This window comes from Dasypus novemcinctus, chromosome 1 (assembly GCF_030445035.2).
Source record: "Dasypus novemcinctus isolate mDasNov1 chromosome 1, mDasNov1.1.hap2, whole genome shotgun sequence".
In the NCBI taxonomy this organism is placed as follows: domain Eukaryota; kingdom Metazoa; phylum Chordata; class Mammalia; order Cingulata; family Dasypodidae; genus Dasypus; species Dasypus novemcinctus.
In genome coordinates, this window is record NC_080673.1 from 15,321,759 (window position 1) to 15,346,913 (window position 25,155).

At 35.9% G+C, this 25,155-nt stretch overlaps 2 protein-coding genes across 5 annotated transcripts in view; one reads left to right on the plus strand and one right to left on the minus strand.

Annotated features, from left to right (window-relative positions):
- Window positions 1-25,155, minus strand: part of CEP44 (centrosomal protein 44) — a 45,282-nt gene that overhangs the window by 12,830 nt on the left and 7,297 nt on the right. For all 4 annotated transcript variants that reach the window (XR_009188057.2, XR_009188051.2, XR_009188061.2 and 1 more), the window contains exons 2-6: window positions 11,486-11,624; window positions 8,690-8,837; window positions 7,356-7,502; window positions 6,814-6,933; window positions 452-622 (exon numbers count right to left, since the gene is read on the minus strand). Coding sequence is in view for 1 of the 4 variants with exons in the window: in XM_004458660.5 (XP_004458717.1) it covers window positions 452-622; window positions 6,814-6,933; window positions 7,356-7,502; window positions 8,690-8,837; window positions 11,486-11,574 (675 nt within the window). In the remaining 3 variants the exon portion in view is untranslated. The remainder of the gene's footprint in view (window positions 1-451; window positions 623-6,813; window positions 6,934-7,355; window positions 7,503-8,689; window positions 8,838-11,485; window positions 11,625-25,155) is intronic.
- Window positions 23,901-25,155, plus strand: part of FBXO8 (F-box protein 8) — a 62,074-nt gene continuing 60,819 nt past the window's right edge. Inside the window, exon 1 of the mRNA XM_058307633.1 lies at window positions 23,901-24,072. The gene's annotated coding sequence lies outside the window, so the exon portion shown is untranslated. The remainder of the gene's footprint in view (window positions 24,073-25,155) is intronic.

Consider the following 25,155-nt stretch of genomic DNA (forward strand, 5'->3'; position numbering starts at 1 on the left):
TTCCAAGACATAGAAGGATAGAAAAAGATCTGTTAACAGAAGTAGTAGAAGTTAGAGACTATAATGGGATTTATGGCAATAAGATTCATTGTAATGGTCTTCTAAGACAGAAAAGGACAGTAAGGCCTCAAACAGGAAAAAGAAAAGGCAATTATATATCGTTCTTTTCCATTATCACAGGTAGTAAAGGTTGTAAATCCCTTGAAGTCATATATCATGTCTTACTCATCTTGGTATTACCCCAACACCTAGCCCAGTTCCTTAAACAAAAGCAGCAACTAATAACTGCTGAATTATAGTCAGTAAGATGTATTATTAAATAACAGTACCATAGGCAACGCATCATAAGAAATAATTCAGAAGGCTAGAAATATTCTACAGTTTAGATACTGTAATCAAAGACACCAAAGGAAAAATATTCACATTTGTTAAAGAATTCCAAAATTCTTACTTGTTGCACAGACTTGGTTTCGGGGACCTTAACTTCAGGAATCTTTACTTCGGTAGCCTTTAAACCAGAGACATCAACTGCTTCATTAACATCTGTTCCTGTACTTAAATTATCTTCAGGAATGTCAACATTGTCTTCTTCATACAGGTGACGGATCACCACAGCTTTCTTCTGCAGAGGAAAATATATGAGTTACCTCAATGTTTTTTCTCACACAATTATTTTAAATATCCATAGTAACTTTGTAAAAGAAACATCCTATCTTCTTTATGAGATTTATAAAAGTTTAAATTACCACATATATATCAAAAGATTAAAGTCATTATTAATCTATTAATGTTTTACATGCAATGATGAAACTCGTCTTAAGCTTTAAAAAAGTATTTCCATAATTTAGAAAAAAAATGCTGAAATTTATCCAAAGATGTATGGGATTTGTTTTAAAATATTAGTTTGATAGGGAGGGTGGTGTTGAAAAAAGTGGCTAGAATACAGGAATACAGGAAAGCCAAGACTTAAACAACTCCATGGAGGGATGCACCGATGAATGCCATTTGCGAGCCAGTCTGGAAACTTCATGGACAAAAACTATTTTCGGTTCTCTCTGTAGCCTAACCTCTAGGAGAAAATCTGCGCTCCATTAGTAAGTCCCCAGACCAATTTTGTGAGAACTTAATCTGGACAATTTTATAGACTTAGAATAAGTTGAACTAAATATCAAAGAAGAGCTGGGGGGGCGGGGGACAAGAGAGAGAATTGGCCATCAGAGTAAATTCAGATACCTAGACATTAGCAAAAAATTACAAGCCATACTAGGAAACAGGAAGAGATGGCCCAGCCAAAAAAAAACAAACCAAATATCCTGAGGAGAGAGAGGATTTAAGACGATCGGTGATAATCATACAACTCTCCTATATCATTTCAAAGAATTTAAAGTAAATATGACTAAAGTAATAAAGGATATTAAGATGACACTGGGTGAGCATAAATAACTATTTGAGGGAAGCGGACTTGGTCCAGTGATTAGGGCGTCCGTCTACCACATGGGAGGTCCGCGGTTCAAACCCCGGGCCTCCTTAACCTATGTGGAGCTGGCCCATGCACAGTGCTCATGCGCGCAAGGAGTACCCTGCCACACAGGGGTGACCCCGCGTAGGGGAGCCCCCTGCCACACATGGGTGTCCCCCGCGTAGGAGAGCCCCACGCATAAGGAGTGTGCCCCGTAAGGAGAGCCGCCCTGCGCGCAAGAAAGTGCAGCCTGCCCAGGAATGGCGCCACCCACACGGAGAGCTGACACAACAAGATTACGCAACAAAATGAAACAGATTCCCGTGCCGCTGACAACAACAGAAGCGGACAAAAACAAGAACACACAGCAAATGGACACAGAGAACAGATAACTGGGGCAGGGGAGGGGATAAATAAATAAATAAATAAATCTTTTTTTAAAGAAAAAACTATTTGAAAGCCTGCAAAGAAAAGTAACAGACTTTATGGGAATGAAAAATATGAGATTAAAAGTACATTAGAAACAACAAAATACATTAGAGGCACTTAAGAGCAGATATGAACTGCTTGAAGACAGAATTAGTGATTTAGAAGACAGAACATCTGAACTGGAAAAGACAGGAGAACAGAAAGAGAAGAGAATGGAATAAATGGAACAGAGTCTTAGGGAACTGAATGACAACATGAAACACATAAACATTTGCATTATCGGTGTCCCAGAAGAAGAGCATGGAAATGGGGCAGAGATAATATTTGAGGAAATAATGACAGAAAACATCCCAACCCTTATGAAAGACATAAATATAAATATCCAAGGACAACAAATCCCAAACAGAATAATTCTGAATAGACCTACCCCAAGACACCTGCAATTCATAATGACAAATATCAGAGATAAAGAGAGGATTTTGAAAGCAGCAAGAGAAAAGCAAAGCATCACATACAAGGGAATCTCAGTTAGATTAAGTGTCTCTCATCAGAAACCATAGAGGTGAGAAGAAAATGGTATTATGTATTCAAGGTACTGAAAGAGAAAACTGCCAGCCAAGAATTCTGTATCCAGTAAAACTGTCTCTCAAAAATAAGGGTGAGTTCAAAGTCTTTACAGACTAACAAAAACTGACAGACTATGTTACCAAAAGACCAGAATTACAAGCGATACTAAAGGGAGTGCTGCTGCCTGAAAGGAAAAAGTGGTTAGAGTAAAGACAAATTATGATTAAGGAAGAATTGATAATTGTTGAAACTGGGTAATGGGTACTTTTGCAAATGTTTGAAACTGTTCATAATAAAAAGCTAGAGGAAAAAAAGCGTACCAAATAATCCACATAGAAATAATCAAGAACTGGCTATGTAAGACATTAAAGACATTAAAATTTGTTATTAAACAAAGAATAAATATTACACCTCCAGCTAACTATTCAAATTAATGACAGAGGGAAAGTCCTGACAGTAGAGGCATTATGTCAAAGCATACCTTTGCATGGGACTCTTCTGCCTACCTCCTTTTTGTTGTTTTGCACCTTTTTTTTAAAATTAGGGAAATTATACATTTAGAAAAATTCATGCAGAAAATAGAGAGTTTCCATATACTACCCCCACACACTCACACACAGTGTTCCCTATTATTATAACACTTTGCATTAGTGTGGTACCTTTGTTACATCTGATGAAAAATATTATAATTGTACTATTAACTACAGTCCATAGTTTACATTAGGGTTCACCGGGAGGCAAAATTCTATGCATTAAAAATTTTTTACTTTGGTAATATATATATAACCTAAAATTTCCCATTTTAAGCACTTTCAAGTATGCAATTCAGCAGTATTAAATACATTTACAATGTATTACCATCAACACCAGCCATTACAAAAACTTTTTTACATTCCACACAGTAACTCTGTACCATGGGTTAACTCCCCATTCCCCATTCCAACCACTGCCCCTGATAAACTGTATTCTAATTTCTGACTCTTTGAGTTTGCTTATTCTACTCCAATTATTTCATATCAATAAGACCACCACACAATACTTATCCTTTTGTGTCTGGCTTATTTCACTTAACATGATGTTTATCCATGTTGCCTCATGAATCAGAACATCGTTCCTTTTAATGGTTGATCAATATTTCACAGATTATTTTTATCACATTTTGTTTATCCATTTATTGGTTAATGGACACTTGAATTGCTTCTAACTTTTACCTATTGTAAATAATGCTGCTATGAACATCAGTGTGCAAATATCTCATTCTTTGCTTTCATTTCTTTGGGGTATATATACCTGGAAGTGGGATTGCCAAGTCATGTGATAATTCCATAGTTAACTTTCTGAGGAGCAGCCAAACTGTCTTGCACAGTAGCTACACCATTTTATATTGCCACCAGCAATGAATAAGTATTCCTTTTTCTCTGTATCTTTGCTAAAGCTTGCAATTTTTTGGTTTTTAAATAGTAGCCATTCCAGTGGGTGTGAAATTGTTTCCTCTCTGTGTTTTTTGTTTTGTTTTTCTGAGGTACCAGGGGTCAGGAATTGAACCTGGGACTTGGTATATGGGAAGAAGCTGGCGGCACTCAACCACTAAGCCATGTAGGCTCCCCTGAGTTGGATTTTTTTTTGTTTTTAGGAGGCACTGGAGACCAAATCTGGAACTTCCCATGTGTGAAGCAGGTGCTGAACTGCTTGAGCCACATCCGCTCCCCTCTCATTGTGGTTTTGATCTGCATTTCCCTATGGCTAATTCTGCTGAGCATCTTTTCATGTGCTTAGACCACTTGTATATCTTCTTTGGAGAAAAGTCTATTCAAGTCCTTTGCCCATTTGTAATCAGGTTGTTTTTCCTTTTGTTGTTGAGTTGTGGGAGTTCTTTATATATTCTGGATATTAAACACTTAGTATACATAAATGGTTTCCTAATATTTCCTCCCATTCTGTAGGTTGTCTTTGCACTTTTTTGATAATGTCCTTTGATCCACAGAAAGGTTTTAATTTTGTTTAGGTCTCCTTTACCTTTTCTTTGTTGTTTCTGTGCTTTTGGTATACACTTTAACTAACATAAGGTCTTGAAGATGTTTCCCTTTGTTTTCTTCTAGGAGTTTTATAGTTTTTGTACTTATATTTAAAACTCTGATCCATTTTGGTACATGGTGTAAGACAGGGTTCCACCCTGATTCTTCAGCTTAGGGATACCCTATTTTCACAGCACCACTGTTGAAGAGACTATTCTTTCCCCATTAAGTGGTCTTGTCAAAAATCAACTAGCCATAGATGTGAGGGTTTATTTTTGAACTCTCAATTCTATTTCACTGGTCTATATTTCTGTTCTTGTGCCAATATCACAATGTTTCGCTTACTGTAGATTCATAATAAGTTTTTGAATCAGGAAGTATGAGTCTTCCCACTTTGTTTCCTTTTCAAGATAATTTTGGCTATTCGGGGTTTCTTATCATTCCATATGAATTTGATGATTGGCTTTTTCACGTCTCCAAATAAGGTTATTGGAATCTCAACTGGGATTGCATTGAACCTATAAACTGCTTTGGGTAGAAATGAAATTTTAATAATATTTAGTTTTTCAATCCATGAACAATTAAGTCTTCTTTAATTTCTTTTAGCAATGCTTTGAAGTTTTCTGCATGTAAATTCTATATATCCTTAGTTAAATTTGTATACTTCCTTTTCCACAAATAGTCTACATATGCATTATAAAATCTTAACATACATGATACAAAAGTCATGAAAAGCATTTTACAGAAGGCACTGGGAAGGGAGGCAGCTTTAGTATTGCCTCAACTTTTGCCTGTAACAAAGAATCTTCTTAATCTGAAAATTTTTATTACTTATTCAGAACTACGAGATAAATGATTATAGTATTAGATAACAAAGAAAACTTTTGTCTTAAAAGGAGAAAAACAGGTCTAATTACTTGACATTTCAATCTTCCTCTGTTAGGACAATTAGGACCAATCTCCAACTCCAATACTGAATTAGAAGATTGAAAAGTAAAATCAAAAACAAAATTACACTAAGTAAAAGAAACCAGACACGAAGTACTACATATTGCATGATTTCATTTATATAAAATGTAAATATAAATCATTTTATAAAGATGGGGAAAAAGTACATTTCGTTATATCAACTCATATTTACTAAGTGTGTAATTCATGTATTTTGGACTTGAGCAGAAATAATTTTCTACACTTTATTTTAACCAGAAACTATTCACTTCTTTTCTCTTAATTATTACACATTGATTATTCATCTGGTCCTAAAATTCAGTCACAGAAAAGTTTTGTCACAGCTGGAAGACAGCTGAAAGTATATTAATCATTACAAAATAAATTTTAGTTTTAATTTCCTATGGAGATAGAAAAACTATATCACTAAATGCATTCAGGCACAGATGCTCAAAACATATAAGGTATCTCTCAACAAAAGAGAAAATACTCAAAACAGTATTACAGGTTTAGGCACCTCAATTATCACATAATTCATACTCCTGGTGTTTTAGTTTCCTACACTGCTCAAAGCAAATACCATGAAATGGGTTGGGTTAAAAAATGGGAATTTATTCACTCATGGTTTTGAGGCTGCAAAAATATCCAAATCAAGGAATCATCCGGGCAATTCTTTCTTCCCAAGACTGTGGCCTTCTGGGATTGGATGTCAGTGATCCCTAGCTTGTTACAAGGCGAGGCACATGGCAGCATCTTCCCATCTCCCCTTTCTCTTCCCAATTTCTTTGATTTCAGCTTCTCCCTCCATAAAGGGCTGTTCCCTCCGTGGCTTTCTCTCTTTGTTTGAATTTCATCCTCTTATAACGGACTCCAATAATAGGAATAATACCTATTCTGATTGAGGTGAGGCACACCTTAACTGAAGTAACCTCATTAAAAGATCCACTTACAATGAGTTTACACCCAAAGGAATGAATTAATTTAACAACCTGTTTTTCTGGGGTATATACAGCTTCAAACCACCACCTGATTATAGAAATATGAAGGCACATAAAGCAATTATCATAACATATCACCATTACTGACGGTGTTCATATGTTCCCCTCTATTAGCAAGAATAGCTATATAATAAAGAGTAAATATAAATGACTGTATAACCTTAGGACTTGGAAACACATAGGGAAAGCTGGTTAAATTTTACATTTTCATCCTCTTCTTACAAATTTAAGGAATGTCCTCCAGATAAATATATGGTAGACATCTTTAAAAATCTCTACACTCCAATATCTACCTAGAATCTTTTACCAGACAACAAAAAAGTGAGTCTTAGGTATTGGATCAATTAGATAGATAAGTCTTAATCTGTAATAACATATTTCCTTAGTATTTTCATACCTTTCCTGATGTCATAAACCTGCCAGTGATATCAATGCCAACTGGTTCAGTGGACGTTTTCTCATTATCCAAGGGCTCTGACTTACTAGAACTGATTTTCTTTCTTTGTTGGGATGAAGTCTTTAAATAAATAAATAAATAAATAAATAAATAAATAAATAAATAAATGAATGGCAAACTATTAGAAATGCTAAGGAATCTTGTGTGAAAGTATCATTTACATTTATACTCTTCCACCATGTGTTTGTATTGAAATATAACTATCAAATAATGAGACTCTAATGAATTTACTTTTAAAAATTAAGAATTGATGAAAATATGTTTGAATAGTTTAGGACTAGCAGTTCCAAGTCAAAAGATGTGTAAAAACAAATGATTAGTATTTAAAACAAACACCAAATTGTGAAAGGTTATATCAAATCTGTGAATAATGCAGTAATTGTGTTTTGCATTAATTTTCTGACTAGGGCATTAATTTTATAAACTAAGATAATACTGGGAACTCAGCATTATTCAAAATTAAAATATATTCATAAAATTACCTTTTCAAGACCACTCAACTCCTTGTGTTTTTTCATTACACAATTCAAAATATCACAAATAATTTGAATTTTCCATTCTGCAAACCCACTTTGGAGAAACTGCTTTTTTGTCAAAATTGGTTTGTAATTAAATTGATCACGAAGAAGCTATAAAAAGGGAGAAGATAGGCATAATAATTAGGAGTAAGTTTTTTCCAAAATTCAAAATGATAAATTGCCCTCTGGTCAGGGGTATAACGGCCACTGTTGAGAAGACAAGAACAAGAAGGAGCAAGCCATTAACTAAAGGGTACTAAAGAGTTTCATAGAAGTGTATGCCTAACAACAAGATAGAAGAGGTATGCAGATAGAAAACAGATAGCTAGAGATCTGCTGGAGAACAGACAGCTATCCAGAGACAGTAAAATACAGTCTACCACCAAAAAGTTTTAGTACCTCATTGGTATTAGAATAACTACTTAGCTCACTATAGAAGAAATACCATACCAGATGTCATAAAACCATAATTCTATTTGGTTATAATTGTTCTACATTATTTTAGACAAATCAGTTGGCATCGGAGAGGCGGTTCCTCCTTGTATGAGAGAACAAGACTATACCATTAGTTTTCAAAATACTCTGTGGAACCTTAGGATTTCTCAGAAGTGCCTCTCAGGCTACCATGGAAGATTTCTGGGGACTAGAGTCTAAAAAAGGAAAGATTAAACACAGACTCTACATATAAAAGCTCCCATTTCATCCAGTGCAACTCCACATATTTTTAAACGATTTTACTTGATAAATGGGATTTTCCATTAAGGAAAAAAAAGTTTTAATAAACCATAATACTTGAGTAAAATGTAATTATTAAAAAGTATGGTTTTTAAAAAAACCACGTATGAGACTGTTCTTTCACTACATATAGTATAGAGTATATATCAGGGTAGTAACAATGTAGGTCAGGCTTCAAGGAACACAATCGCAGTCAGTTTTATTTCCTTAGTGTAAACAATTAAGTAAACTCAAACTCTATGAACCACTAACTTTATTCAATAAAATCACATTGCTCTAACCTCTGTCAATGTACCAAATTTTACTAAAAGATGATAAAAAGGGCAAATGATAGTCAATGACAAATGCTTAATGTTTACCAGTTGCCATATATATTAGACTATTAAAATCCACAAAGCAAACTTGAATTACAAATTGATTTCAATAGGGACTGCACTTAAATTAGATAAATGCATATGTAAATAATATATCAATTCTACATGCTGCTTATATTTAAGGATTACAAAAACATTATTAAAAAATCAATCAGTAGCTTCTAAAATAGTTTCATAAACCCAAAATACCTTATAGACAGCATCTATAAAGCGCAAGTCATTCTTTGCTATGAGCTCTACATTGGATTCCATCAAAAGTTCTGCTACATATGGCGAATACAATGTAAGAGAATAGCTGATGATGGGCAACGATGCTGCTGTCTCTCCCTTTATCAAACTGTTAAGGAAAAAAAAAAGGCTTTTAGTGAGCATAAACGTACAAAGATCAGGGTAATTTTAGAAATCCTGTCAATAATTAAAACTTAAAACTATAGCCAAAATAGTTCACACACAAGACCCTCCAGATTCCATCTCCCACTCTAAACCAGTTTAGCCAGATAATTAATAGTGATACTATTATAGCTATTAGTGATACTATCACTAATCAGTTAAAAAGTTTACAATAGCTCTCCACTACCAATGGTCTATTTATTGATTTTCCAAAGCTTGGTTTCACTCAACTTAGTCTGTTTTCTCCTGTTAACCAAATATGCAACCTTACAGTAGCAAGTACACTTTATGGTTTGGCAAACACTGTTTACATTACCTCATTTGCTCTTCGCCACAAACCTGCAAAGATAAATATTAAGACATCGAAGATAAGGAAAAAGTGTATACCATGACCAGGCTGATCAGTCAACTATCTTCCACCTATATCAGGCTCAATCTAAACTGTACCTTTATTTATGTTGATTATTCCTGTCTAGAAGGTTATCCCACTCTTCTTTGCCTATCTATCTGTTACTCATTCTTTAGGAATCATTTGTCAAAAATCAAGCTTTCCAATGAAACCACCCTCAACTTTCTGACCCATAATGATCTTTCCCAGAATGACTCCTAAGGTATTCAGTGTCTGTTACTTCATTTTCCGTGTTCTACTGTTTTCTAGTTTTCTACATATACAAATATTTTCTCAGTGTGAAGTACTATCACTGATTCTCCACAACAAAGTCCAAGAAGCATTAGTTCAATTAGCCAGTAAATGTGTTTAATTGCAGTAATATTGTACTTAGATAAAACATATTCAAGACATGTAAATAATTCTCCCCATCCCCTCTCAAATTTTTTTAATAAGGCAGAGAATATATGATAATGTTGTATTTTACTTTTCAGGATCGAAATACACTGTTTCTCTTTAATGTTTCTTTATGGATACAATAATATTTCACCCAACTAGAACTACTCTGATGACACTGTCTCTTTGGAATACAGTAAAAAGCCAGGCAATGGAAAAGTACCTTTAAGCAGCCAAGTAGATGTCCCACTTATGCACATTATGAATAGAAGATAGCTAAGCCTACATTAACTACCTCTTAGAAAGCTTGGTTATCTGATTTTTAAGGATTTAGCAGATTAGAAACAGTAAGAAAAGAATTATAAACTGGTCTACTGACTGTGAAAATAAAACAGTTGATGGCAACAAAAAAGAAAAAAAATGTGAAAAAAAAACCTGAAACACATATTTTGTGTTTGTATCTGTGTGTGCATGCACGTGTGTTTTTTGGTGGGGAGGAACAATCCAAGACTCTTTGTGGTGGAAGCAAGTAGCCTTACCTATCAAAAGAATCTATAGATTACTATGTTATGGAAATATCTAAAAATTATTATTCTTAATGATGCCCTCAGATCAATAAAAAAATTTAATGCTCACATTCTAACTCAGAAATGAAGAAAAATCAGTGTATTTTAGAATTATTCCTATCCAAAATTCCTTTTAAAAATGTTGATGCTTTAAGTGGTTAGCAGAAAACTTAGCTATTTAAACTGGTTAAATCTCTGTAAAATTCTAGATAGTTGAGATTTTCCTATGTTTGAGGTATATACTATGAATTACATTTGTTTTATACCTGTATTATAGTATTAGAGCTAAACTTTTTCCTTACTATCCTGTCATTTCATTTCATGGCCTTCTCTTGGGCTATGTACCTTTTTAATGGTGTTAGCTTTCCCTAGTACATAACATGAAGCCTATCACTCGGGGATTTTATGTCTTATGTGGTTTAACCAAGTTTCACTCTAGTACTTGAACATATGCCAAACTTGGACTTACCTCGACACTTATTCATTCAATAAATATCTAATTAACTCCTGGTATATGCCAATGAAAATTCTAGATATGGAGATAACAGCAGTGAGCTAAACAAAGTCCCAGATATCAGTTTACATTCCAGAGGGGAAAATATTAAATCAATAAATAATAACCAGGTAATGATAAGTGCTATGAAGAAAAAGGGGGATTAAGGGATAGAGAATGACAGGTGTAGTGCTTTATATGAACATGTATATAGAAGAAATACATATTGCTATATTCCACAAAAGCAGGTAATTCATATTTGGAAAGTGGAACCTGAAGTGAAAAGCGGGGTCTTCAAGCATGGTATAAGTTACCACAAGAAATCTATTGACTAGAACCTTAAATGTCAATAGAAGAAAAAAAAAAGGCTGACATGTATAAAGTTAGACTGACAAGAAATGACTGCAATCTCTGGTTCATTACGGATATATTTAAAAATAAGAATTATCATCCAACTGAATATTAGAGGATAGCAGATAACATATTTAATGAAATCCATAATATACTGAAATAGACTATGCTGCTTAAAGGTATTTTTAATTTCTTGGGTTGGAATTTTTCATTAATTCATACTTACCTAGAAACAAAATTCTATAATTCAATGCTTTCTAAATTAGTTTTTTAATCATCTCAAAGTAAATTAAATAGGAGCCATATAAAATTTGTTTCTTTTATAGATACTCCTCCCATGTATAATACTATTTCAAAACACTACCAAAAATAAAATAAGTAAGTTTGATATTATAACTTACCCTACACAATCCACTTCTTTAGGATAATTCAACAAGCGAAGCACTTGTTCTAGATTCCGTAAGCTTCTTTTCAAGTCACCTGTTGCCATTATTTAACATTCAATTCACTTCCAACTTTTGAAATAATTAAAATTTCCACCTAAAAATAAAAATTTATGAAACATGGATTTTAAGTCTGCATTTTTTTGAAGTTCCTCTATTTTATTTTGTTGCTATCTATTGAAACTTACTACATTTATCATAAACCAACTACTTTTCCCCTACTTTATCTTTCCTACTGCTCTAGTACCACCTTGTATCTATTATAGATGCCTAAAGTAAAGTGGAGCATTTTTCCCTAAATTTTTTTTTTCCTTAGGAATAAATGAGTTTGCCTTCCATTCATGCTCTTACAATACGTTTCATACCATAGGACACTCTCCCAAAAACCTTATTCTGGACAAAAAAGTACCATTTGGGAAAATGCATCAACCTGAAATAATTTGCATTAGTACTTACAGAAGCTACAAAATAAAATCTGTAAAAGATTTAGTCATTATTTCCTGGGCTCTCACCTCATATAGCTGCCAATCAGATGCTTTTGTTTAAAAAAAAAAGTGAATTAAAAATACAGGGTTCACCTGGCTAAATATAGCAGATTAAATGCATGTTACCCATTGTTTCCTTCTAAACACCATTAATAAGAAAGTAAATGATTAAAAATCATATATCCCTAACAGGTAAGAAGAACTAAGAGGGGATTCCACAGGACCAAAGTAATATCAGCAAAACTGTGGAAGATAGTAAGTAGATGAAAGAGTGATGACTGACCTAAGAGCAGAGACAGGCCAATGCCACCTGACTGTTTAGGAGGAAACCAAGGGAAGCAAGATCAATTCAGAAATGAGGGCACCTGATTCTTCTGAAAGGGGAGAAGGGGCTGAAAATAGGACAACTATTTGAAAATCTATATAAGAAGCTAGCTAAACTCCCGATTTTTGCCTACTCCCACATCCCCGTACACACCTAACATGCTCAGCATGGCAAAAAACTCTACTTCCCTGGAAGAAGTAAATAGTTTTACACTCCAAAGAAAAACAATCAAAGAGGCACCAAACTCAGAAACATTAGGCAAGGCAAAAATTATAGAACAATAGTTGGAAGTAAAAAAAATAGTAAATGAAAATCGACATTTTAAATTAGTACAGCTTCCTCCTATGGTGCAGATTAAAGGAGGCAGACTTATATACTCCATGCCAGCATACTGGCAAATGCTACTTTAAAGAAAGTAGAGGGACTAGAGAGAAATATCCAGAAGATGGTGACATTTGAGGTTGACCCCTCCCCCGATTTAAAAAGCTAGGGCCTCACCCAATAAGCCTGCTGCAAAATTCACTCACTGACAAGCCCTGAGCTTTGCACAAAGAACTGCCAATCACCTTTTCAAGAGCCTGAATACAAACTCAAGGGTCAAAAGCTACTGGAAGAAAGACAGAAACAAATATAAAATACAGAAAAATTTGGTAAAAATAAAGACAATGTAGAAAGCAAACAAAATTTTCAATAATAAACAGTATAATATTCTCAATGAGATTAGAGAATTACAACATGTAATTAAGATAGGAAGCTATAACAAATAAAGATTTTAAATTGATAGTAGAAATAAAAATCTCAATAAAATTTAGAAGACAAATTTGAAGAACTATTTCAGATGCACAATAAAAGGATGGAAATTCAGAAAAATGTGAGAGTATAAGACTATTAGAGGACTAAATAAAAAGCTGATAAATAGGAATTCCAAAAAAGATTGGAAAATTTAGGGAGAAATTATGAAATAATACATAAACATCTCTCAAAACTGAACATCATGACTTTCAAACATTCATTCGCTGTGGCTCAAGCAAATGGGATCCCAGCTACCATATGGGAGGTCCCGGGTTCGATTTCTGGTGCCTCCTGGAGAAGACAAGCAAGACAGCGAGCTAGCATGACAGGGAGGTGTGGTGAGCTGGCACAACAAAATGATGCAACAAGGAGTCACAAAAGGAAAGACAATGAGAGACACAACAAAGCAGGGAGCTAAGGTGACTCAAGTAATTGAATGTCTCTCTCCCACATGGGAGGTTCCTAGGTTTGGTTTCCGGTGCCTCCTAAAGAGAAGTCAAGTGCACACAGCGAATAGACACAGAGAGCAAACAGCAAACACAAGGGGGTGAGAATAAATAAATAAAATAAATCTTTTTTTAAAAAGTTTACTGTGCTATTATAAATAAGTAAAAACATCCTAAGGAAGAAAATAATAGGCCACATACAAAGAACTGTATATCACAATGGCACAAAACTTTTAAACTGCAATATTGGAAGCTAGAAAATAAAGAAAGATTATTGTAAAAATTCTGAGTAACTTATTTCTATCTCAAATTCTATTCTCAGCCAAACTATTAAACAACATGACCAAGTGGGATTTATTCCAGGTTGCAAGGTTGGTTCAACATTCAATAATCAATATGATCCACCAGAACAATAAGCTAAAGAACAAAAAAATTATATAGTACCAATGTTTGCAGATGAAGTACTAACAAAATCTAGCAGTCATTTATGATAAAAACTCTCACCACTAGGAATAGAGGGGAATTTCCTCAAGTGAATAAAGAACATCTAAAAAAGATATACAGCTAACTTACTTAATGGAAAGAAACTGGACCCTTTCTCCATACGATTGTGAGTAAGACAAGGATGTCCTCTCTCACTACTCACATTAAACACTGTAATGGAAGTTCTTGCTAGTGCAACAAGACATGAAAGGAAATAAAAGGCATACAGATTAGGAAGGAAGAAATAAAACTATTTGTGTTTGCAGGTGACATGGCTATCTATGTAGAAAATTTCAAAGAATTTACAAAATTCTCCTGGAACTATTATGCAAGTGAAGCAAGGTTACAGGATATAAGGATAATATACAGAAATTAATTGCTTTCCTGTATACCAGAAATGAAAAATTGGAATTTGAAATTAAAAATAAAATACCATTATAAGAACACCAAAAAACAAACAAAACAAAACAAAACAAAACAAAAAAACCCCACCTTAGGTGTAAATCTAACAAAATGCAGAATATATTTATGGCAAAGTATAAAACTCTGATGAAAGAAATAAAAGAAGATCTAATAAATGGAGAAATATTCTGTATGGATTGGAATATTCTATGTTGTTGTCAAGTTTTTCCAACTCTGACCTCAAATAGCCAGCACAATAATGAAGAACAAAGTTGGAGAACTCATACTACCTGACTTCGAGTCTTACTATAAACAATAATCAAGACAGTGTGGACTTCCAGGAAGATGGCAGACTAGAAATACAGGGGATTCTCTTCTCCTCCAGAAAAATAGCTAGAGGGCAGGCTGAAACAGCCTGGAAAAATATTTTCTAGGGTTCAGGACACCACCCAGAGGAGAGAGGGACAAAGGAGGGGAATCGTGACGACAGAACTGTGACTTGAAGCCAGTGGCTGCTGCTGCTGGCTCCCTCCCCACAAACACTACAGACACTTTAGAATTATCAGGCCTCTGGGCCTGTGGCTGCAGACAAAGGGGGCTGCAGGGATCCACCACCCCAGGAAAGGGGAGAGAGAGGGATACAGCCTAAAGCTGACTCAGTTTCTGATCCACAAATTTGGTCTGCTGTGTCCCAGGAGCCTTTCCAGGCCAGGTGGCACCACAAGGTAGTTTGCACTACAGCCGGCACAACATTGGAAAAACCCAACCCTCTCGATCTCTCTCTCTTCTAGCTGGGATTGATTGTTGAGGAAGCACCTCCCCAAGAAAGGGGAGAAAGAGGGACATAGCCTAAGGCTAACTCAGCTTTTTACTCAGAAACTTGGTCTGCTGTGCCCCAGGAGCCCTCCAGGCCAGGTGGGGTGGCACCATTGTTGGTCTTGGGAGCCCAGAAGGGGCTAAAGATATACGACCCTCCCAATCAACTTCTCTACTAACCAGGACTGATTGTTGAGGACTCAGAGGGAAGTGGAAATATTTCCATCTAGGAAAATGGAAAGGGCTTCCAGAGAAGGCTGGAGAATTGTCACCGAGAAAGGTTAAATTACAAGGATTTCAGCCTCCAGGCTGAAAGCATTTTCACATAGATCTGGCCTGTGTTAACAACAAATACACTCCCACCAGGACTGAACTGAGAGCTGCCAAGAAGTACATCTGCTGGAAGACCAAGAAGTGCATGTGAGAAAATTAAAAAGAGAGGTTTTTTCTGGCCTTTATAGCTTTCCTTCCCAAGGCCCCAGGAAGCAGGTCTGAAGCCATTTACTAGGTCCAGAGCCCAGTTTTGAGCAGATAGTAGGGACAACCCTAACAACCCAGATTGAGCCAAGAATCAAAGAGCAGTGGTAACTCACAGCCTCCTGCTACTAAATTCCTACAGAAGAGAAAGAAATTGAGCATCTGAGTAAGCTATAACCTAAACAGATTCCTAGACATCAGCAAAAAATTAAGAACCATACTAAAAAAAATGGAAGACATGGCCCAAGAAAAGGAATATATGAAAGCCCCAGAAGAGAAACAGGATTTTAGAGAACTAATTACTGAGTTGCACAGAATTTCCAAAATCAAATCAATGAGTTGAAAGACACTATGGCTCAGGAGATAAATGACATCAAGAAGACATTGAGCAAGTGCAAAGAAGAATATGAAATTCTGAACAGAAAAGTAAGAGAGCTCATGAGAATGAAAGACACATTAGTGGCACACAATAGCAGACTCAAAATGATAGAAGAAAGGATAAGTGATACAGAAGACAGAAGAGCTGAAATTGAAGAGAGAAAAGAATGGAAAATATTGAGTAGAGGATCAGAGAGTGGAATGACAATGTGAAACACAATAGCATACGTGTCATGGGAGTTCCAGAAGGAGAGAAGGAAAAAGGGGAAGAAAGAGTATTTGCGAAATAACAGCCAAAAATTTCCCAACTCTCAAAAAGAAATGAACTTACATGGCCAAGAAAAACACAATACCACAATCAGAATAAATCCAAACAGACCTACAACAAAACATATAGTACTCAGAATATCAAATGTCAAAGATGAAGAGAAAATTCTCAGAGCAGCAAGGGAGAAGCAAACCATCACATACAAGGGATGCCCAGTAAGACTTAGCACAGACTTCTCTTCAGAAACCATGTGGTAAGAAGACAGTGGTATAATATAAATAGGACACTGAAAGAGAAAAACTGCCAGCCAAGAATTCTTTATCTAGCAAAACTGTCCTTCAAATATGAAGGTGAGTATAAAATATTCACAAGCAAACAGAAATAAGAAAGTTCATAAAAAAGAATCCACCTTTGTAGGAAATAATAAAGGAGATCTTAGAACCTAAAAGAAAAAGATAGGAGAGGGGTCTGGAAGAAAGTATAGAAGAAAAAATAGCAGAAAGGATAACCAAAAGAGTAAAAAGACAGAAATGATATAATTATAAAAACCAAAGAAAAAAATGATGGAAGTTAATGATGCATTTAGAGTAGATCACTGAATATGAACGGATTAAACTCCCCAATCAAAAGTTACAGACTGACAGAATGGATAAAAAATCATAAGCCATTCATATGCTGCTTACAGGAAACTCACCTTAAGCCCAGGGATACAAACTGGTTGAAAGTAGAAGACTGGAAAAAAAGATAGTCTATGCAAATAGTAAACAAAAAAAAAGAGATAGGGTAGCTATACTAATATCAGACAATACAGACTTTAAATGCAAAAAAAAAGTTATAAGAGATATGGAAAGCCAGTATATATTATTAAAAGGGACAACCTACCAGGAAGATATAATGGTAATAAATATCTATGCACCTAACCAGGGTGCCCCAAAATACATGAGACAAACTCTGGCAAAACTGAAGGGAGAAATAGACATCTCAAAAATAAGTACTGGAGACTTCAACACCACACTCATATCATTAGATAAAACAACTAGACAAGATCAATAAGGAAACAGAGAACTTAAAAATATGATAAATGAGTTAGAACTAACAGATATATACAGAACACTGCATCTAAACTCAGCTGGCTATACATTCTTTTGTATACCCATGGATCTTTCTCCAGGATGTGGATACATGTTAGGACACAATGTAGCTCTCAACAAATGTAAAAAGACTGAAATTATACAAAGCACCTTCTCAGATCATAATAGTTATGAAAGTGGACATCAATAATAGACAAGAAAAAATTAAATGTGCAAATGTGTGGAGGCTGAACAACACACTCCAAAATAATCAGTGGGTCAAAAAAGAAATTGCAAGTGAAATCAGGAACTATATTGAGACAAATAAAAACGAACACACGACTTATCAAAAATTATGGGATACAGCAAAGGCAGTCTTGAGCGGAAAATTTATAGCCCTAAATGCCTATATTAAAAAAGAAGAAAGAGCTAAACTCAAAAGATTTAACTGAACAACTAGAGAAACTAGAAAAAGAACAGCAGCCCAATCCCAAAGCAAGCAGAAGGAAAGAAATAATAAAAATTAGAGCACAAACAAAAGAAATGAAGAACCAAAAAAAAAATAGAGAAAATCAACAAAGCCAAAATCTGGTTCTTTAAGAAGATCAATAAAACTGGCAAACCCTTGGCTACACTAACAAAGAAAAAAAGAGAGACGATGCAAGTAAACATAATCAGACATGAAAGGGAAGATATTACAAATGACCCCACAGAAATAATAGGATAAGAGCATATGATGAGAAACTGTATGGCAACAAACTAGACAACCTAGATGAAACGGACAAATCCTAGAACTGCACAAGCAACCTAAACTGATGCTGCAAGAAATACAAGAACTTAACAAACCAATCACACTTAAAGCAATTGAATCTGTCATCAAAAATCTCCCAGCAAAGAAAAGACCAGGACCAGGGTGCTTCACAGATGAATTCCAACAAGCATTTCAAAAAGAATTACACCAATCCTGTTTAAACTCTTCCAAAAAATTAAAGAGGAAGGAAAATTACCCAGTACATTTCATGAAGCCAACATCACCCTAATAACAAAACCAGTTAAAGACACTACAAGAAAACAAAATTAAAGACAAATCTCTCTAATGAACATAGATGCAAAAATTCTCAGAAAAACACTTGCAAATCAAATCTAACAACATATCAAAAGACTTATACTTCATGATCAAGTGTGATTTATCCCTGGTATGTAAGGCTGGTTCAACATAAGAAAATCAATGTAATGTAACACATTAACAAATTGAAGGGGAAAAAAACACATGATTATCTCAATCGATGCAGAAAATGCATTCAACAAAATCCAGCATCCTTTTTTGATAAAAACACTTCAAAAGATAGGAAAAAAAGGAAAATTCCTCAATATGATAAAAGGCATATACAAAAAACCCACAGCCAACATTATACTCAACAGGGTAAGGTTGAAAGCTTTCCCTCTAAGATCAGGAACAAGGCAAGGATGGCCACTGTCACCACTGTTATTTAATAATGGTCTGGAAGTTTTAACTAGGGCAATTTAAAAAATTAAAGGCATCCAAATAGGAAAAGAGGAAGTAAATCTCTCACTGTTTGTGGATGACATGATTCTGTACCTCAAAACTTTTGAAAGTAAGCAAAGCTACTTGAGCTACGAAGTGAGTTCAGCAAAGTGGTAGGATACTAGATCAACATGCAAAAATCAGTAATGCTTTTGTACACTAGTACTGAACAATCTGAGGAGGAAATCAGGGGGAAAATTCCATTTACAATAGCAACAAAAAGACTCAAATACCTAGAAATTATCTTAGCCAAAGAAGTACAGGATCTACATGCTGAAAACTACAAAACAATGTGGAAAAAAAAAAAAAAAAACCTAAATAAATGGAACGACATTCCACGTCCATGGATTAGAAGAATAAATATTGTGAAGATGTCAATCTTATCCAAACTGATTTATAGATTTAATGCAATACCAATCAAAATTCCAACAGCTTACCTTATAGAATTAGAAAGGTAATTACCAAATTCCTTTGGAAGAGAACGAAATGCATTCTAAAAAAGAAAAGCAAAATGAGAGGAATTTCCCTGCCTGACCTTGAAACATATTACAAAGCTACAGTGGTCAAAACAGCATGGTACTGGCATAAAGACAGTGAAAAAGAATTGAGAATCCAAAAAATAAACCCTCACCTACACAGTCAACTGGTTTTTGAGAAACCTACCAAGTCAACGTTAACAGGATGAAACTGTCTCTTCAACAAATGGTGCTGGGAGAACTGGGTATCTATAACCAAAATAATGAAGGAGGATCCCTATCTCACTCCCTATATAAGATTCAACTCAAAATGGATCAAAGACCTAAATATAGAAGCCAGGACCATAAAATTTCTAAAAGAAAATGTAGGGAAACATTTTCAAGACCTTGTAGTTGGTGGTGGTTTCTTGGACCTTACACCCAATGCGCATGCAACAAAAGTAAAAATAGATAAATGGGACCTTCTCAAAATTAAACACTTTTTCACCTCACAGGACTTTGTCAAAGGGTGAAAAGGCAGCCAACTCAATGGAAGAAAATATTTGGAAATCACACATCTGATGGATTTAATATCTATGATACATACAGAGATGTTACAACTCAACAATAAAAAGACAAAAGACCCAATTTAAAAATGGGTAAAAGACTTGAACAGACATCATCCAAAGAAGAAATACAAATGGCAAAAAAACACAGGAAAAAATGGTCGATATAACTAATGAGTAAGGAAATGCAAATCAAAACTGCAGTGAGATATTTCACAACTACCAGAATGGCCACTATTAAAAAGATAGAGAACTACAAGTATTGGAGAGGATGTGGAGAGATAGGATCACTTATTCACTGTTAGTGGGAATGCTGAATGGTACATCCACTGTGAAGGACTGCTTGGCAGTTCCTAAAGAAGTTGAATATAGACTTGCCACAAGACCCTGCAATAACTGGGTATATACTCATTAGAACTGAGAGCAGTGACACACACAGAAATCTGCTGTTCATAGCAGCATTATTCACGATTGCTAAAAGTTGGAAACAATCCAGGTGTCAATCAACTGGTGAATGTATAAACAAACTGTGACCTAGTCACATGATGGAATATTATGTATCTGTAAGAAGAAATGAAGTCATAAAGCATATGAAAACACAGATGAGCCTGGAGGACATTACGTTGAGCAAAGTAAGACCGACACAAAAGGACACATACTGTATCACTGTGTTACTATGCACCAAATTATACTGTGTAACATATTATATGATATAAAAAAAATTTAGATGTATCCAGTATATTTAATTGAAAAATGTATATTTTATTAACTGTATTTTCTTATTTTTAATTATTATTTATATTTTCAAATATTAAATGTTCAAAATAAAGTTTTAAAAAAAGTGTGGTATTGGTAAATGAATAGACACATAGATCACAGATCAGTGGATCATAATGGAGAGCCTAGAAATCGACCCACACATATATAATTATAATCAACAGATCTTTGACAAAGGAGCAAAGACAATTCAATGGAGAAATCATATAGTCTTTTCAAGAAATGGTGCTAAAACAATTGGATGAGTATATGCAAAAAAGAAAAAAAATGAATCTAGCATATATACGTATATGCTATGTACACATATATGTATTATATGCTATAATGTAAACCTTATAGCGTTTACATTTTATCTCAAATGGATCATAGACCTAAATGAAAACTGCAAATTTATAAAGCTTCTAGAAGAAAATACAGGTGACCTTGGGTTCAGTGATGAGTTTTTAGATAACATCAAAATAAGATCCATGAAAGAAAAATTTGGTAAGTTGGACTTTATTAAATTTAAACACTTCTATTCTACAAAAGACACTGTTAAGAGAATGAAAAGATGGGACAGACTGGGAAAAATATTTGCAAAATATATATCTGATAAAGAACCTGTATCCGAAATTAGGAAAGAACTCTTACATTCACCAAGAAAAAAACAATCCAATTTAAAAATGCGGAATCTGAGACATCTCACCAATGATATAGAGATCACAAATAAAGACACGAAAAGATGCTCAACATCATTTGACATGAGGGAATTGCATATTAAAACAACAATGAGGACACTGGATATGGCTCAAGCAGTTGAGCTCCCACCTCCCACATGAGAGGTGTCTCGGGTTCAGTTTCTGACAACTCCTGAAAAACAAATAATAAGCAAAAAAAAAAAAACAAAACAATTCAGGGACGCCATGTGGCTCAGTGGTTAATCACCCGCTTCCCACATACAAGGTCCAGAATTTAATCCCTGGCCCCCAGTACTTCAAAAACAAAACAAAATAAGAAACAACAATGAAGAGCCTGAGACAAAACCAGAGGCTGAACTCAGGATCTGACAAGATGGCTGAGCTGCCCCGCAGGATTATCAAGGAAATGCAGCATTTGTTGGCAGAACCAGTTCCCAGTATTAAAGCAGACCCAGAGGAAAGCAACACCCGTTATTTTCATGTGGTCACTGCTGGCCCCCGAGATTTCCTTTTGAGGGAGGGAGTTTAAACTTGAACTATTCCTTCCAGAAGAATACCCAATGGCGCCCCTAAAGTACATTTTAGAACCAAAATTTATCACCCTAATGTAGATAAGTTGGGAAGAATATGTGTAGATATTTTGAAAGATAAGTGGTCCTCAGCACTGCAGATCTGCACCGGTTCTGCTATGGGTAAACGCTTTGTTAAATGCTCCGAATCCAGACAATTCACAAGCAAATGAAGTGGCAGTGCAGTGTAAGACCAATGAAGTCCAAGCCATAGAAACAGCTAGAACATGGATTAGGCTTTATGCCACGAAAAGTTTCAATCTGATCATTAAGTGTATATCACTTTTCCTATTCTGCAAAGACTTCTTTTGTTCGCATTTAATGGACACAGTCTTAGAAACATTACAGAATAAAACCTCTGACATCTTCAACCCTTTGCTGATTTTTGGTGATTAAATGCATGTTAGCAATCTGTCTTGTCCTGACTCAATGTTGTAAAGCATGAGCATCAAGTATCATCTAGATTGTTGCACGACATTTAAGAGCAGTGGTCCCTCACCTACTTTTATTCACCTGCCCTATCATGATTTAAGTATAAAGCACTGTGAACGGTCGTAGTTGTCAAGGTTAGCTTCAGAAGTGTGGGTGTTTTTCTTTATTTTTATTTTTGAGGAAAGTGGTAGTTTTATTTTAATTTTATAAGCTGCTTTCCCTCTTCTTATGGTGATCTAATTAAATGCACTGGTTAAAAGCAGCTAACTAGTTGTTCTTTAGAATATATCCTCTAGCCAAACCTCACTTTAGATGATGAAAATAGACAAGTTTGATCATTTGAACCAAAATGAGAACATTAAACAAACATCACACCTCACTAATAACACTGTGACTTTGCTGTCAAGTGTAGAGTCTTCCCTTCCAAAAAAAGCTTGTAACCGTTTTGTATGGCTTGTCTGGAAACTTCTGCAAATCACATGTTTCAGTAAAATACTTTATTATTCTAAAACAACAACAACGAGATAGCACAACACTGATCAGAATGGCTCAAATGGAAGAAAACAAAACTGACAGTACAAATGCTGAGGAGGATGTGAAGCAACCAGGAACTCTTATTCATTGCTGGTGGGAATGTAAATGTAATATACACAGATATATACTTACTCTGTTGGCTGACAGGGACTAAAAACAATGACTTACTAGTAGCAACAACCACACCTACCACCAAGATCATGTTTTCCTAATAATACCATTCTGCAACAAAAGGAATCTGGGCTCCTTGGAGAAACAGCTGATTCTAGAATTGGGGCAAGAAATACATAAGACAAACATGGAACATCTGGTAATGGCAGAAAGTAATAAAATACTCAACAAATAAACAAACCCACATTAATGGAAGAATGTTAAAAGGGAGAAAAGAGCAGACTGAAAGAGCCTCCAATGGCTAAAGATGGAAAAATCTGAGCAAGAAAATAAAGTAGTGCTGTATCATAACCAAGAGTATAAAAAAACAAAAAAAGAATTAGTATACTTCCAACACATTAATAAAAGAAAGGAGAAAACAGTATAACCATCTCAATACAGGCAAAAAGGCTTATGATAAAAGTCAGCACACATTCATGATATAATTAGATTCTCAAAGGAGGTTATTCCCAAAAATAGAGCTGTAAAATGCATAAATGGTTAAAAACCTTCAAAAGAAGATGATAAAAGGGCTTCTGAAATTAAAGTCTATTTAACTAAAACCAATAAGGCAAAGCTCAATAACACACTTTAAAATATCTATTTCTAACTGCCCATGGACACTTCAGAGAAGGAAAATGATACATAACAATACCTTGAGTAATGAATCCTCTGGAATGAAGCTCCTTTAGAATGAAGTCAAGCAAGAACCAGCAAAATGGCGGCAGAGTAAGGAGCTCCCAGAGTCAGCTCCTGCTACAGGGCAGTTAGCAAACACCCAGAGCTCTCTAGAGCTAGATGAAGCACCTGTTTGGGGGCTCCAGGAGGCCAGAAGAGCATCCTGTAACATCCTTGAAGGAGTAGAAGGAGGAGACTGCCCATCTGCAGAGAAGACCCGTAAGTAGAGGCTCCACGCCCAGGAGGCTGGTGCCCATCCTCCACTGGAGGCACAAGACGCCTCAGGAGCTGTTCCACGGCTGGAACTGAAAGCTCCACTTCCCAAAAACAGGGGAGGAAGAGACGGTTGGGGACCAATTTCAGCTATGATGAGGAAATTCAGTGGGCTACAGTACGATCCTGAGAACAGCTGAGGTTTGAGCCCATCCAGGTCAGAAAGAGGCCGGGAGCAGCCACCTTATCTCCACACCTGGCCCAAGGGGAAGCGGGGCAGACTGAGAATCCCAGTGCTGGTGGGGACTGGCTTCTTCCCATCCAGATCATATTAAAGATCTAGCCTAGGCCCCAGTGCCACCTCTAGCAGGAAGGAGGCTGTGGGGACTTGCGCCAGCCTCTCCCAGAAATTATGGCCAAACCGCGGAGGCCAGTGATTATCCTACTCCAGCAGCAAAAGCTGCCCCAGGAGCTGTTCTGCGACAGAAACTGGAAGCTCGATTTCCTGAAAACAGGGGAGGAGGAGACAGTTGGCTGCAGATTTCAGCTACTGAATGGGAGACTTGGCTGGCTAAGAGATAACCCTGGGAACAGCTGGGGTGTGAATCAGCCCAAGTCACCAAGAGGCCAGTGGCCACCATTCTGACTCCGCCCCAGCCTGAGGGGAAGCTGGGCCGACAGTTTCTTTCACGCAGATCAGCCTGCAGCCCGCCTAGGATTCAGCCCCGCCTCTGGTGGGGAGGAGGCTGAGGAGCCCTGCACCAGCCTATACAGGTAACTGCAGGAAACTTTGGCTGGCATCAACTGAAAAGCAGAAGTCTGCATAGATTGCTGCCCACACCTGGAGCTCCATCCCTGCCACAGGCAGGGGAGAAAGGGATGTGAAGCTTTATCAGTCTGTCTGGGCAACTACAGTCTAGGCCTGCACGCGGATTATTCCAGATAGCTGGGACTCTGTCCCTGTCCCTGGCAAAGGAGAAAGTTGAAAGAAGCTTCATTGGTCTTTGGTGCAATGAGGGCAGCTTGAGTCTCCACAGCTGACAGCACCAAATACATGTTTGGCTCCTACTGCATAACCGTCAAGGGAGA